Here is a 15213-nt window from a genome sequence, read left to right as displayed (position 1 = left end):
CAAGGTACTACATTAAAAAAAAAAAAGTATTTGAGTGAAATATTGAAAAAAACTAAACTTCCCATAACTGCAGATACAAAGTGAAATAAAACCAAATCCCTCATTTTGCATTTCCAGTTTGAGAAACATTCATTTACAGACCTTGGAGTAGATAACATTCGAGATTTATTTTACGTGACAACAGATTTATCCAGATCAACATCTAGTGATTTCAGTCATTAGATAAAAGTTAAAATATGTCCTTATAGTAGAGGAAAAGCAGAATGTCGCTGAAAATGGAAAACGCTGTAGTACCGGTGCTCAATTTCTTCTCATTTCTTCTAATGTTTATCACTTAATACTTTGACGGGAATAAACAAAAAAAACTTTGTGCCAGTTGTTCATCTTTCGCCTGGTCCTCAGTCTGTGGCTGCAAATGCAATTTGCAACAGTGAAACCTTTGTCTCATTGCAAAACCAGCAGATTATGATGGTGTAATTAAGTATTTGGCAATGCACCAGTTGTGCTGCCACTACAAAGGTGCGAGCGATTTGGAACAAAAATATTACAGACAGAGATTCAGGTCAATTACAGCCATGGGTATAAAGTTCCTCTGGTTTAGATTACAATCATCATCAATCCACTGCATTTGCGTGTGTTGTACTGGTTGAGCCTGGCTCTTATTTCGTCACACTCAGCTGCTGTAGATTAACAGACTGTTTTATCGAATCTTTTACATTGTGAAATTGGCACTTGCTGCTTTATGTTCCTGCATGGCCTCACAGCGCTCCCTCAGTTTATGACGAACACTTCTATAGGCCTCCGGTTGGGATTTTAGGGCAGCAGACAAACATGCTGATGTACATCTAATGATGCTTCAATTTATCTGTAAGAGAACAACATTTCTTCTGCCACATTGAAGCATCATTATATGTACATCAGCATGTCCCATGTGTCAGAGTGGCAGATGCAGCGGTATAAGCATTGACATTGCAGCTCTTTTTTTTCTGAAAGTGAGGAAGCCTGTAACTGGATGGGACGCTGAGCTTTTAGTCAGGACAATATGGGCAGTTTGAGAAAAGGGTATTATTAGTCCATTGGGACACATCATTACTTCATAGTTAATGAGTTTGTGGTAATCTGTGGACAGATTAGTGGTGCAATCAGACTCTGCCCAAATGTTACATTTTAAAAGCTTCGGGCTGCTGCGAGAGCAAAAGGTCTCTTTTCCAGTGTCCTCGTTTTTAACTGTTGGTCAACAGTTCAAGACAGATAAATCATCAAGTAAATGAATGAAGTCTGAATGCTTTCACACACTTTTTATTTTACCTTTTACACTTAATTGGAGTTTGCAATAATTTGTCAGTTTAACTCTTGAATGTGCAACCCAAAAATTATGCTCAGTGAAATTAAACTCAAAAGTTAACAGAGTTTAAGGCACACAGAGTAAAACAGACTGGGTAATAAGGATGTAGAGGAAGAATCACAGTGTAACTATGTGTCCTTTTAAGCAGCTGGAATAAATGTGTAACTGACTTGATGAGATGATGTAATTTTGAAAGAAAAGGACTACCAACTCCATAAACAGTTAAAAGATGTACAATGTCTGATCATAACAGTGACGTCAATAACAATTCTCCAAATTGCAAATATACATTATACTAACAGTACCAGATGGTCTATCATTATTCAAGAGTCAGATATTCAAAGTCAACTTTGCAGAATTTGTTTGGAGGCTACATTCACTGGATAAAGCCAGACCAGTAATAAAATGTTTCAGAGGGTAAAACATTTGTCTTTTTAAAAAGCCACAGCACACAAACGTGTGTGTACTGACAACATTGAAGCAGTGGTGTTATTATCCCATCAACACCTCCTTATTTCAGAAACAATAGCATAAGCAATACATTTTCTTTAGAAAAACAAACATCAAGAAAATGAAATATAAAATGAAATTTAGAATAAAGCAGATGATTTTACTCTGTAGGCAGAATGTGCAGAACACTGTGACTGCTTTAGACTGGGTTTTGGCTGCTACTGAAGAGCAGATCAACCAGCTGCCTTTAAGAGTACAAATTATCACATGCAAGCATATCGAGTAACTCGAAAGACAACATTTCCCATGTTCCCATTCTCTCTTCTTATCAGCCACAACAGCTGAATGAAGTGGACTAGTAAAGGAAAGTTGATCTTTGAACCGAAGGGTTTCTGCGGAAAAGTTTCAAATTGACAACAAACAAAAAAAAAACACCCACAATTTTTGCGACTTTTACATCGAAGAGTTGCGCAGCAAACGCGCAAACTTTTTGCGCCCAGACAGTTTGAAGGAGTTCTGCTCGTTAGCACATTCTTCGGGGGATTGGCAAAGGGGCTTTTGCTAAGATTAGTCAGTTTATGCGTTTTCACGTGAAAGAGCCTTTATAAAGGAGTCATTTTGTTGGGGACGGTGGTGAGCTACACATCAGGAAAAGGACTTGTCTGTTTTGTGCAAAGTTTATTTTGTGCATTTCAACATGGCAGCGTATACATTACCGGAGGGATTCACGGAGTTTGATATGTTTACATTCGGCACAGCACTTCTCGTTGGGGGTAAGTAGCGCCAGCACACAGGAAGACATCTTTACACAAGAATTAAAGGGACAGTACACTCTGAAACCATTTGTCTATATAAAATTAGTAGAGTCTTCGACTGCAAGTTCACAGGTTCTCAACCAAAATCACTGGTTTTAGAAAGCTCCAAATTTCAAACTTGACTGTTCAAAGTGAAGCTATATTGAAATAGAGGCTATTTCATGGCCTTAATGTTTGGGGTAAGATCAGGGTTATAAGACCGTGCTGATGAATTCAAACTGATGAGTGGGGTTAAACTCAAGATGCTACTGAAGATTAATTTGAAATCTCCATTTCTTTGTCACTTTCAGGCCTGCTTGGATTCTTCCTCAATGCCATCAGCATCGTGTCTTTCCTCACAGTGAAGGAGATGCGGAATCCCAGTAACTTCTTTGTGTTCAATCTTGCTGTGGCTGACCTCTGTCTGAATATTAATGGACTCACAGCTGCCTATGCAAGCTACCTCAGGTATGAAATCTATTTCATTATCAGGGGGGATACTACATTTCTTTCAGCAATCCCTCCCCACAAAAAAGGCTTAGTATTTGATATTAGCCGTTGGATGTCACAAGATAAATAAGCCTCTGGGTTTCATAATCCAATTCACAATCCACTTTATTCAGCGTGTAAAGTTCACATTCTGCAGCACACCTGTTGGAAGTTGGAGGAAAAGTAAAACAACTTTTAAATAAAGTTTTTGATTCCTGTTTAAACCCCTTGTATGTTTTATTAAGTGGTTCTCAAACAGGGCATCAGCAGGGCTCAGTTAAGATAGTCACGGGGACCCCCTAACACCAATTTGTCCCACTCTATGTGCATGGTGTTTTGTGTATGTATCATGTACAAATATATTTAATGAAAATGCACCATGTAAGCACAGTAAGACTAGAAAATGGGTCCTCAAGATTTGGTAATAATTCAGGAGTTGCCTGAAGGACCCTATTACTTCAGTGTATAATGTGATTTAGTGATGTATGCAGTATTAATAAACAATTTAGTAAATAATCCAATTACCACAGACTAATTTCCATGTCCTCAAGGGAATTGCTTGTTTTGGTAATCCGGCCTTGGGCACTGAGAAGTCGCCCCCAAGGATTTTCATTATAAATATGATGCGTTACAAGTTGATTAAAATTCATTTTTCTGACTTTTTTTTTTGGTGACACATTTGAGAGTTTTACCTCCTCAGGGCTTGAACAATCTGACAGTCGAACATCACTATTGGATTTTACTGCTCACAGCTCAAAAGTACCCTGTGATGAAGGGCGGGAGCTGCATAGAAATCAGACCATTATTCTGTGACAACCATGCTTTCAAAAATGTAACCAATCTGCATCTTCAGCCTGTCATAGTTATATAATAATACTGTTTATATAATACCTGATATTGACAACTTTCTTCTGCATTATGGAATATGACTAAAGTTTTGTCGTCCTCTCTAGATATTGGCCATTTGGTCAAGATGGATGTGGCTACCACGGTTTCCAGGGGATGATCGCGGTCCTGGCCTCCATCAGTTTCATGGCTGCCATCGCTTGGGACAGATATCACCAGTACTGCACCAGTGAGTACAAGATATCACCAGTGCTGCACATTCAATTCATTGTGCAAAAGAGTCCAAATATGTCATGTTTGAAATCAGTAATACTGCCTGAAAAAAATATCAAAATAGAATAAAGTTGTAAAACCCGCACTTATAGAGTTTGGACTTCTAAGATACTATGTCTTTATCCTGTAGGACAGAAGCTCTTCTGGAGCACAACTCTGACAATGAGCGGTATTATCTGGATTCTGTCCATCTTCTGGGCTGCTGTTCCTCTAATGGGATGGGGCGTCTATGACTTTGAGCCCATGAGGACTTGCTGCACGCTGGACTACACCAGAGGGGACAGGTGGAGTTATAGAAATATAGGAATAATACCAAATCTGGAATGTTAGCATGTTAGCACCCAATTCATAATTCTATGTCAAATATTTACAATGTTCCATATTATTTTCCTATTTACCTCTCTTCAACAGGGACTATGTGACCTACATGCTAACTCTGGTGCTGCTCTACCTGATGTTCCCGGCCATCACCATGTTGTCGTGTTACGATGCCATCTACAAACACTTCAAGAAGATCCATCACCACAGGGTAAATGTGCCTCAGTATACTCAAAACGCATTTTAAGGGAACACTCCAATTTGTTTTTGTTTTTTTTGTTTTAATGTTAGATCAGTGAAAATTATTTTTTTCTACTTAACCTGATCTAGGCTGACTTGTTTTGGCTGTGCCTGTAGAACGCAGAGTTTATCTTGATTGTTATATTAGGACACACAGACAGACAAGGACCCAGAGGTTTTTGAGCATCTTGAATATTATGTTGGGAAATTGCTTTCTTGATGAGAGTTATAAGCTCAGCACTTTTCTGCCCTGTGCGCCCTGCAGATTGATTTATGACATTTACACTGTCTGTGTCTGCAGAGTGACCAGATGATGTGCAGATTAGAACTCACATATTGCGTATTACATACAAACACATTATAAGGCTAAACCTTAATTTGTCGACTCTTCCTTTTCAGTCGCTAGATATGAGCTTGTCCTTTATTTTCAGCTGCACTGCATCATCTGCAAGTTCTAAATCCACCCAAAAGAATGTGTAATATCTACGCTAATACACTGAACTTTGTTTTTCTAGTTTAACACCAATATGCCCTTGAGGGTCATGCTGATGTGCTGGGGCCCCTACGTCCTCATGTGTATCTACGCCTGCTTTGAGAACGTGAAGGTCGTGTCTCCAAAGCTGCGAATGGTGAGTACTTATTTTGTTTTAGGGAAGATACAAACTGTTAGCTTGTTTACAGCCTTTCTTCATTGATGTCACCATGTTCCTATATCAGAAATTACTTTGTTGAGAACAATGATTTTTTTTAAATGAATCAAAATGATGGCCAGACACAGATTGTAATAAACCAGAACTATTCTTTAAATCAAGCACTTTGAAAATAACTGAAGTACTTGTTTCCTCTCTCAGGTGCTTCCAGTTGTTGCAAAAACAAATCCTATCTTCAACGCTCTCCTCTACTCGTTCGGAAATGAGTTCTACCGAGGCGGCGTGTGGCACTTCCTCACCGGACAAAAGATTGTTGATCCAGTTATTAAGAAGTCAAAATAAAAGGAAACTCAGTGTCCTCTGGCAAAAAAAATATGAGCCCATCATTTGCTCTTATGATAGGTTCCTCACACTTTTGGTAGGGTATTGTAAAGTAAACATCATTGAACCATTTAGACGCCTGTACAGTTGTCATATTTTCACACGTGGGAAGTAGATGAAACTCAGGACAATCTCTACATTTGGAGCCGCGACTGTAGCCTCATGCTGGATTTGTGTTCATTTACAGTATGTGTTGCAAGTAATTTATCCGTTTTCAAATGATTGCATTCTTACTACATTAATTTGTCTTTGACCTACACTGCTCCTCCGTCACTCACAATAAAAAGATTGTGTTGCTGCTCTTCTACTGTGTGCTCCATCTATTTTCAGATGGTTTTCAACTTGAACAACAACACTGGTTTAAGAAGCCGAATTTCTACAGTTGGCCAGCATCCTTGGATGCCCTTTCTTGACACGACTGGCCCAGGCATTCACTAAGAAGATTAATGCATTGTGTTTTTGTTACAAAGACTGTCTAAGGTGATGTAACGTCTTTATATAGTAAGAAGGCATTCACTGTGTTAAGACTCTGTTATGCAACTATGCTATAGTTACCACCTGAGACATAGTGAACTTAATCACATTAAGGTAGCTGGTTATTTAAATCGATAAACTAATAAATGAATAGGTAGATTAGTGTGTTGGATTTTTTTAAAACTGTACTTTGAGCTAAACTTGAAGGCGTATTCCTCTCCACATTCTCCTCATGGAACTTATTTAGCAGTTTTCACACTTTTTCATTGTTCCGAGTTGTTCAAAAACAAATGCAGAGCTCATTGTAATCCGAGGAAGTGCCGACGTTCGCCTCCATGCACATGACTAAAGAAGCCATTGTGCACTTGTTTACCGAAGTAACTGGATATTAAACCTGATGTAGATGTTAGGTTAGGTAAGATGTTAGGAGAGTATGTTGGTAGGTTGAATGATAGACAAGAATTTATGCAATTTAGAAGCAATACATCCCTGTTGACACTGACTAGTCAGGGCAGCCACATTATTTTGCTCTGTTTTACCCCATTTCTTTGGTTTACATGAATTGCATTTTGCCTTTTCTAAACATGAGCCACATTTATGTAAAGTGTTAACAGTGTCAGCAAGGCAGCAGAGAAAAAGAGACTGCTGCACTCTGATCTCTGAGCTGCTAAATACACACACTCCAGAAATAAGCCACAGTGAGACAGTCTATGTCACACTAACCTCAGAGGTGACTAACATTCTTGCCAGGAAGTCATCAGCAATTGAAATCCTCTCACTGTCAATGGTCGCACGTCTTAACAGGGGAGGAGTCAGCTGTAATGAGCAACAATCATGCAGGTTCAGAGAGTCCTGTTGACTTAAATTAGATAAATAACATGTATTTAAGTCTTGAATTGCAGTGTTATCAGCATGTAGCAGCTGTGACACTTTGTCTAATTGAAGGCATCACTTCACAAATTACTAATGCACAAATCAGGGGATTACATTGCCAGAGGATAGAGCAGTGACATCTTTTTTGTTGTTTTGAAAATAACAAAGACTGAGACAGAGGGACTTGATCCAACTCAAAATCAATGTATAAACACTGACAAAACTCAATTCAAGTCAAAATCATTCACTTTAAATCCAAGCACTTATGAAAATACAAATTAACTCCTTTAAATGTAAAGCATGTTTTATTATTTTAGTCTTACTACATTAACAAAAGAAAGCCACACATTTAATGAAATCTTTGTATTTTTGTGTGTATTATTTCTTCTTCAGTGAAAGGCATTCTTCAGGTGTGAAAGTCTTTGTTGAAAAGAGGTTAACAGTAAAGTCAGGAGTTGACCTCAGGAATAAGTGTTGGTTGTCACTCCAGCACATGCACAAGCTCTGCTCATTATCAGGTGTTAAAAGTTGGACATAATCACGTACTTCCTCATAAACTCTACTGAGTCCACCTAGGATGATCAGGGGTTTTTCTCAGCAGAGAATGAGAAATCCAACAGATTAGCATCAATTTCTTGGAATGAGTGGTTTCCTTTGACTGACAGCTGATTACAAGACAGTGTATGGGCTAGTGATCTAATTCAGTTAGAGCTGCAGAAAGAAGCAGCACTAATAGCAACAAGCTCCCAGGAAGAACGACTTGTCACAGATAGATATAGCCTCGCTGAGCTGTCTTCCAAAACATTGTGCCGATAACTAAATGTGACTACAGCGGTTTGCATTCAGTCGAGTCAGGGAAAGGTGAAGGTGTTCCTGCCTCTGCTTGCATAGTGATGATAGAGTGAGTGTGTTAAAACTAATGCTAGACACAGACAGATGGTGTAAAAACATCTGTCCTTACGCAGCACAAACAGCAGCCCCACCACACATGGGTGCAGACATGTGACATTTTCAGAGAGATTTAGTTAGTCAGTCTGATTCTGACCTTAAGAACACAAGGACACCAGGGCCACAGCCAGAAATGTAGAAATCCTGAGGTCATTTGTTCACCTAGTGCAACCCCACCCCAGTAAATTAAGTTTAATCGACTAATTTGATAGAAAATCTGAACTGAATTTTCAGATTATTTTACATTTATCTTTCATATTTATTTCTTTCATATTTACAAAACACATGTAAATTACAAAGTATTTCATGTAATATTCATCTATTGACTTGATGTTGTTTCCAACTACACTAACACACTACACTACATCTGTTGAATAAAGATAATAAATCCTTTCATTTCATCTCCAAAACAGTCACGTTTAAAAATATTTACAGGTGTTAAAATGAGCCTCAACAAAATGTAATTTGTGCATGACTGTAAACTGTAAATTTCCAAAACAATACAAAATAACATTTATTAATCCGGTAAGAACATATTACATTTATCACTTTAAAACTCTTAAAGTTAGAGATATAAATGAGGATTATGGCTGAAGAGCACACACCAACTGATGATCTGTTTAAGTTTGTAAGACAGCTTCTGAGTTACAGTTTGAGAAAGAAAAAACAATTAAACAGAATATAACAGACTGTTAAAAGTTGAAGCACAGACGTCATTTTAGGGAAAGATTGGTTGCATAAGTTAAAAGTTAATGAGCAACATTGTGTTGACCCACTAAGTGCAACGGTTGATGTTTATGTTGAATAATACTTGTTGCGTTATGTTGTCTCATCCTCAGCCTCTTATTTCTTACTTATTTGTTTTTCAGAAAAGAAAACCAAAGGTCAGAGTAAATCATATACGTTAAATATTACACATGAGAGTCCATAGGTCAGATTAGATGACACATGTCACATGACGAAAACATACTAACACTGTCTGGGTCTGTGTACTGACACCAGTATCTCCTGTGGATTTCTACATTGTTGCTGACGTTCTGCCAAATTACTAGAATGAGTTTGTAGAGATTATCCATGTACTCGCATCTCTGCACTGTCACTCATATGAAATCTGTGTTTAAAAAACTGCAGTGGGCCTGTGGTATTAGACTATAATATAGAAAGTGTTTATCTAACAGCTGCTGCTGTGCCAAGCCTCTCTCATTAGTGAAATTGGGCAGTTATTTCCTGTGGTGTGTTAATCCTCCTGTTGGTGTATTAATGTTGCCTTTTCTTCATCAAATCATCCACTGAACACGCTGGAAACTCCCCTCCACCGCCTTCTGAGACCATCATCCAATCTACTGTTTTACATAACAGTAATCATCATAAGTGTCATTATAAACAACTAGGAGACAAGATGCTCTCTTGGCTGCTGTCTTTACCCATACTGATATCAATGATATAGGTAAAGATATACTGTCACACGTATCACAAGTATGAAAATCTGCAAAAGAAATGATTTGTTATCTTAATAACAATGGTAATAAGAGGTTGTAGTAGTGGTACTCGTTGTAAAATTAGACATTCAATAGCATCTTTTCAAATGAATGCCCAAACTAATGTTTCCAAATAGAGGAATATGATATAAAGATAAAAATGTCCCATAAATAAGTTTTCCAGCTAATCATATTTGAGGTCTGTTATTACTGATGTAAACAAACATTCTAATTCTAATTCATTCTAGTAAATAGCAAAAAAAACAAAAAAAAACAAAAACAATATTTATTTATTTGTTTGTTTGTTTATTCATTTATAAATTAGTTTGACTATATGACTACTTTAAACTAATGCCATCAGGAATGTATTTTAGATTACCAGCATGTTGATGGGGGATTGGTTTGATTCCAGAAGTCATTAGACTTGTGAACAGCCATCTATTTGAAGTGGTCTCTTTGCCTTGTGCATAGACTAATAAATGCATATGAATATTTTGACTTCTGCTTTTTGTAAATGTAATCGTAACGGAATTTGTTGGCCAGCTAAGGACTGGCCACCGTTACAGATCTGTGTGTATTTTAACTCTTTTGTGTAACTCATTATTAATGTGTGTGCTCTTGATTGTGGCCTTGAATTATCCCTTGAAGAACAAATTAAGCATCTTGAATCATATAGATTCATTTAGATTATTTGGTTGTTGTCTGGTGTCTGAAATAGGAGGTTCCAGTCTTGTGTTTTGAATTGTGGTGAGTGCTACGCTTGGTTTTAGATCATGAATGACACATTTGTTACTATTTGCAAGTCTTCACTGCCCTCTACTGGCAAATAATAACAGAGCTAGTTAAGAAATGAAAAGATAAATAAACAATCCTTTTATACTTTTATCATGATGCTGAAAATACATTTTCTTTAAGAAACATTATTTTTAAATAATATTTTAAAAATATGTTTTAATATTATTGAGCTTTTAACACCGTAATAAAATAATAAACACTTTAAGTCCCCATTGTTTAGCATTTAGAGGCAGTATGCAAACATTTAATGACTGGTTTATAACACTGTAATGTGGTCATATACAGCTATAAGAACATTTAAATTTCTTATGAATGTACAGTATTTGTCAGCCATTAGAAATTCTCACATGAAGACATATTTCATATTTTATTTTATATAGCACAGTGTTTTACAATATTATCATTCATTATCTGTTTATACAACAACCTCCACAGGAACTATAGTTGTTGACAAATAAATCAATAAACACACATCTCCTTACGCCTGTATTATAGTACTTTTTAAACTAATTATTACATTTTTTATGCTTCTCATGAATAATTGGGGAACTAAATAACTACATAACTAAATTGGGGAACTTAATCTTACCAATTAATTTAAAATGGGAATATTTGTAACTACAAGAGATAGAGAGAATAAAAATCCATCTGAAAACCATCTGAAAAGTCTTTAAGGAGCAAACACTGATTATAATAATATATACAATTCAGTTATTTTAAAACTAAAGAAGGCGGTAGCTATTACTCCCTTGAGGTACTGGGCTGGGTGGGATGAGATTTTTTTCTGTGCACTTGTACATTTTCACCACAAGCTGTCGCCGGTGTGTTGTGCTAAAGTAAAAAGGCTCTCCAAATGGTTCGTACTGTGGCTTCATCTCAGGACATCTCAGAGCTGCGTCCAAAAGTCTTTGTTTCATTAGTGTTGTTATGAACATATTTAGGTTCTGTGGTGGCTACATTTTTGACAAAGTCATGAACAGAAAAAGTGTGTGTGTGTGTGTGTGTGTGTGTTTAAGCGTTTTTGCTGTTTGTCTCTGGTGACGGGAGCTGTCCACAGCCTCGTGGTGCTGAAATCTCCTCAGCTCCAACAGCACCGGCTCGTTTATGAGTTCATTGGCATAACCTTATTATATTTACAAACCTTTCCATAAACTCACTTAAATTCACTTGAAGATCTTATTAAGCTTTAACATCGTGTAACTAATATGTGTCTCCCCCAAAATAATCTATATTAATAGATGCCCAGTATTGATGAGGTTTGTAGTGTTCTTCAGTATTCTGAAGATTTATTTGTATTTTATTTTGAGATTAACATCAGGCTGATTTCGTGTGTATACGCCAATAAATGAACGTGAAACTATATTTCTCCGCATCATCAAAGTCAAGAGTACCACACTTGGCATTAGGAATAAAAAAGCCCTTTTCTCTTGCCTGCTCTTGTAGAGGGGTCGTGATGTGGTGCTCATTGGCTCTTATTGGTTGAAGTGATTGCTGCCATGGTTGGAAATTAACATAAAGGAGGCAAGTGACGAAGGGATCCACTTGGGGGCAAGCTGGCGATGCGTCATAGCTCTTGGTGAAAAGGGGAGACAAAAAAGGACGAAAATAGCGCCGAACCTGCGGGTTAATGTGCATCAATGGCCACGAAGTCACTCGTGGTCTCAGAGCTGAGCGCAAAAGTGCCACAGGTGATAGGAGGTATGAGCACAGAGATGAGAGACTTTGAGCGTCCTAGGATTTGCAAATAAGTAACAAAAAAATCGCTCCAAACAAACTTTGCCATGTAAGATTAGTGGCCGAAACCTCTGCGCGGTGCAGAAAACCTGCTATTTCACCACGTCACTTCTCGGGAGATCATGAAACAACATCGGATGCGGCTGAGGCGAGGGCAAGTTGGGGCAGCTGAAGAAAGCCATCTTCACGGATGAAGCAGCCAAGTTCCTCTGCGCCTCTCCCTTTACGCACAGGCGAGGTGAGGACGGAGAGCATCACATCAATGTAGAGAAAACACCAATGAGTCGTCCGAGGTGCTGAAAGATCGGCAGCAGACGGGAGAAGCACAACTACAATTTTGAACCGAAAACCATCCAAAAAAAAAAAGAAAAAAAAAAAGAAAAAAAAAGCACACCATGGATGGAGAAGGGGGATCCTCCGGGCTGGCTAAATCGGCCGCCGTAAAACTGTCCGAGATGGGAGAGAGAACCAAACAGTTAGGCACCGCGATGAGGGATCCTCACCAGCAAAGACGGATCATATTAGTGATCGTTTGCGTCGCTCTCCTGCTGGACAATATGCTCTACATGGTAATCGTGCCAATTATTCCAGACTATCTTGCTGATCTGGAGAGTGAGCAGTCAGAGCACGTCCACTTAGTGATGCACCCCAACACTTCAGCCAACAGCACAAGCCAAGACAAAAGCAACAAGAACAATTTAGATATCCAAATAGGAGTACTTTTTGCATCTAAAGCCATCCTGCAGCTGTTAGTTAACCCGCTCTCGGGAACTTTCATAGACCGGGTTGGATATGACATTCCACTTTTAATTGGACTGACTGTTATGTTCCTATCCACCTGCATATTCGCTTTTGGGGAGAACTACACGACGCTCTTTGTGGCCAGAAGTTTGCAGGGTCTGGGGTCTGCTTTCGCGGACACCTCTGGGATCGCGATGATAGCTGACAAATATACGGTGGAGGCAGAGAGAAGCAAGGCGCTGGGTATCGCTCTGGCGTTTATCTCTTTCGGGAGTCTGGTGGCGCCTCCCTTCGGGGGGGTCCTGTACGAGTTCGCGGGCAAGAGAGTGCCCTTCATCGTGCTCGCCTGCATTTGCCTGGCGGACGGCTTCCTGGTGCTGGCCGTGATCAAGCCGTTCTCCAACAGGACTAGAGAGAACATGCCAGTCGGTACCCCCATATACAGACTCATGATTGACCCGTATATAGCTGTGGTGGCCGGGGCGCTGACAGTGTGCAACATCCCACTGGCTTTTCTAGAGCCCACCATAGCCAACTGGATGGAGACCACCATGCACTCCACTCAGTGGGAAATGGGACTCACCTGGCTCCCAGCCTTCTTCCCTCACGTCCTCGGTGTGTACATTACAGTTAAATTGGCAGCACAGCATCCAAATCTGCAGTGGTTCTACGGAGCTTTAGGTATGGTTATCATAGGAGCGAGCTCCTGCACAGTACCCGCATGCAAAACTTTTGGACAGCTCATCGCCCCGTTGTGCGGCATTTGTTTCGGTATTGCACTTGTAGACACTGCACTGCTGCCGACACTTGCGTTTTTAGTTGACGTGCGTCATGTCTCAGTGTATGGTAGTGTTTATGCTATAGCAGATATTTCCTATTCTGTTGCATATGCTATGGGTCCCATAGTAGCCGGGCAGATAGTGCACAGTCTCGGGTTTGTACAACTGAATCTGGGTATGGGTCTCGTCAATGTGCTTTACGCACCAGCCCTGCTGCTGCTGCGAAACGTGTGCCAAATGAAGCCGTCCTACTCGGAGAGAGATAACCTGTTAGACGAGGGTCCGCAGGGGCTCTACGATACGATCAAGATGGAGGAGAGGAGAGCTAAAAAGAAGGGCTACAGTTCGGCAGGGAACTGCCTTCCAGTAGATGAAAATGGGTTTGACCCATTCGGAGCACAGCGGTCCTTATCAGAAGAGTCGTCCGGTCCAGAGTACACTTAGACCGGTCACACTCTGACCGCCCCCCACCACCGCCCCTGAAACATTCCCCTGAAAAGATTTGAGGCAGGCAGACTATAATCTAGTGATTTAAACTTTTATGTAAGTACCGATGTGCAATATAAACACCCAATCACCAAAATCATGATTGTGTGACCCGTTTTCCAAGGTTTTTTTTTTTCTTTCTTTCTTCTTGACTGTGATTTCATTGTGTCGAACAAGTCTATGTAGCGTTTGTCATGGACGTCTAACTGGAGTTTTGTGAGAGATCTATCAGCTAATGTTGAATTTGTGTGTATCAATGAGTATTGTAAAAAGATATAAATAGATAAATGTGCGTACAAGATTATATGGGACCAACTATAAGCAGCACATTTCCCCCCCCTTACACGAAAATAGCCTATATTTTTAGTCTGAGGAAACTTTTTTTACTTGCACATCAAAGGCCTCATTTTCTTGTTTTTGTTGTTTAAAAAAATCGTAAAATTTGATTTTGTAACAAGTGTGTCTGTTTGTTATTATTTTTAATTCAGATGGGGTATTTTTTTGTCGTTGTTGTTTGAAATTAAATGTATCATAATAAATGGATTTTGTACATATGTGGATATATGCACAATGTAAATTGTTCAAACATACGTGGACCTCTACAAAGTGTATGTGTGTATGTGTGTGTTTGTGTGCGCGCGCGCGTGTACGTATGAAATATTTTGTCAAAACGTAGCCAATGAAGTCAGTCTCCTTAAGATGAACAAATATGTATTCATTTATCAATTGTCGTTTTAATAAATCTCTGTTTGGATCTGTGCGACACTGATGATTTCATTCTTATCTCAAGCGTCACACGAATAAAAACAACATAACTGGGAAACTTTTTTCGTTAGAAATATAAAGAATTTATATTATTAAAGTGATTCAAATTCTTATTTTGCTTCTTAAGAAGCATTAAAATACCAAAGATAGAAAAAACGAGTCTCAGCTGAATTTTGTTTTGTACTTAAGGTGGAAAAAACACGAAACTTTCTATAATTAAAGAAGAATTGCTCTCCAGTTTAATTGAGACACTTGGTTTGCACACATTGCGCTATCAAACACACAGAAAGAGGAGAGAGGAAGCGCAACAGGAAAACCAAAACATACACAAATGAACTGATCCAAGTGCGCAGC

The 15213-nt window shown here is 38.9% G+C and overlaps 2 protein-coding genes across 2 annotated transcripts; both read left to right on the top strand.

Annotated features, from left to right (window-relative positions):
* The first annotated feature begins 2016 nt into the window (after window positions 1-2016).
* Window positions 2017-5778, top strand: LOC111220179 (RPE-retinal G protein-coupled receptor-like). The gene is made up of 7 exons (XM_022743178.1): window positions 2017-2568; window positions 2901-3057; window positions 4032-4153; window positions 4328-4481; window positions 4609-4726; window positions 5271-5384; window positions 5607-5778. Exons 1-7 carry the CDS (start codon window positions 2493-2495, stop codon window positions 5745-5747), a joined length of 882 nt encoding a protein of 293 aa, XP_022598899.1. The 5' UTR covers window positions 2017-2492; the 3' UTR covers window positions 5748-5778.
* A 6705-nt stretch (window positions 5779-12483) lies between these two features.
* Window positions 12484-14143, top strand: LOC111220348 (probable vesicular acetylcholine transporter-B). Its single transcript, XM_022743410.1, has one exon. It carries the CDS (start codon window positions 12484-12486, stop codon window positions 14050-14052), a length of 1569 nt encoding a protein of 522 aa, XP_022599131.1. The 3' UTR covers window positions 14053-14143.
* The last annotated feature ends 1070 nt before the right edge of the window (window positions 14144-15213 follow it).

Source organism: Seriola dumerili, unplaced genomic scaffold, assembly GCF_002260705.1.
Source record: "Seriola dumerili isolate Sdu_G_001 unplaced genomic scaffold, Sdu_1.0 BDQW01000068.1, whole genome shotgun sequence".
Classification (NCBI taxonomy): domain Eukaryota; kingdom Metazoa; phylum Chordata; class Actinopteri; order Carangiformes; family Carangidae; genus Seriola; species Seriola dumerili.
Note: the sequence above shows the minus strand (reverse complement) of the source record. Positions and strands in the feature narration are given on the sequence as shown.

Excerpts from the sequence above, each read along its gene's own strand:
- LOC111220179 (XM_022743178.1), top strand. The coding sequence starts at position 2,493 with ATGGCAGCGTATACATTACCGGAGGGATTCACGGAGTTTGATATGTTT. Across the intron at positions 4,482-4,608 it reads GACTACACCAGAGGGGACAG|GGACTATGTGACCTACATGC; the intron begins GTGGAGTTATAG and ends TCTCTTCAACAG. Across the intron at positions 4,727-5,270 it reads AGAAGATCCATCACCACAGG|TTTAACACCAATATGCCCTT; the intron begins GTAAATGTGCCT and ends TTGTTTTTCTAG.
- LOC111220348 (XM_022743410.1), top strand. The coding sequence starts at position 12,484 with ATGGATGGAGAAGGGGGATCCTCCGGGCTGGCTAAATCGGCCGCCGTA.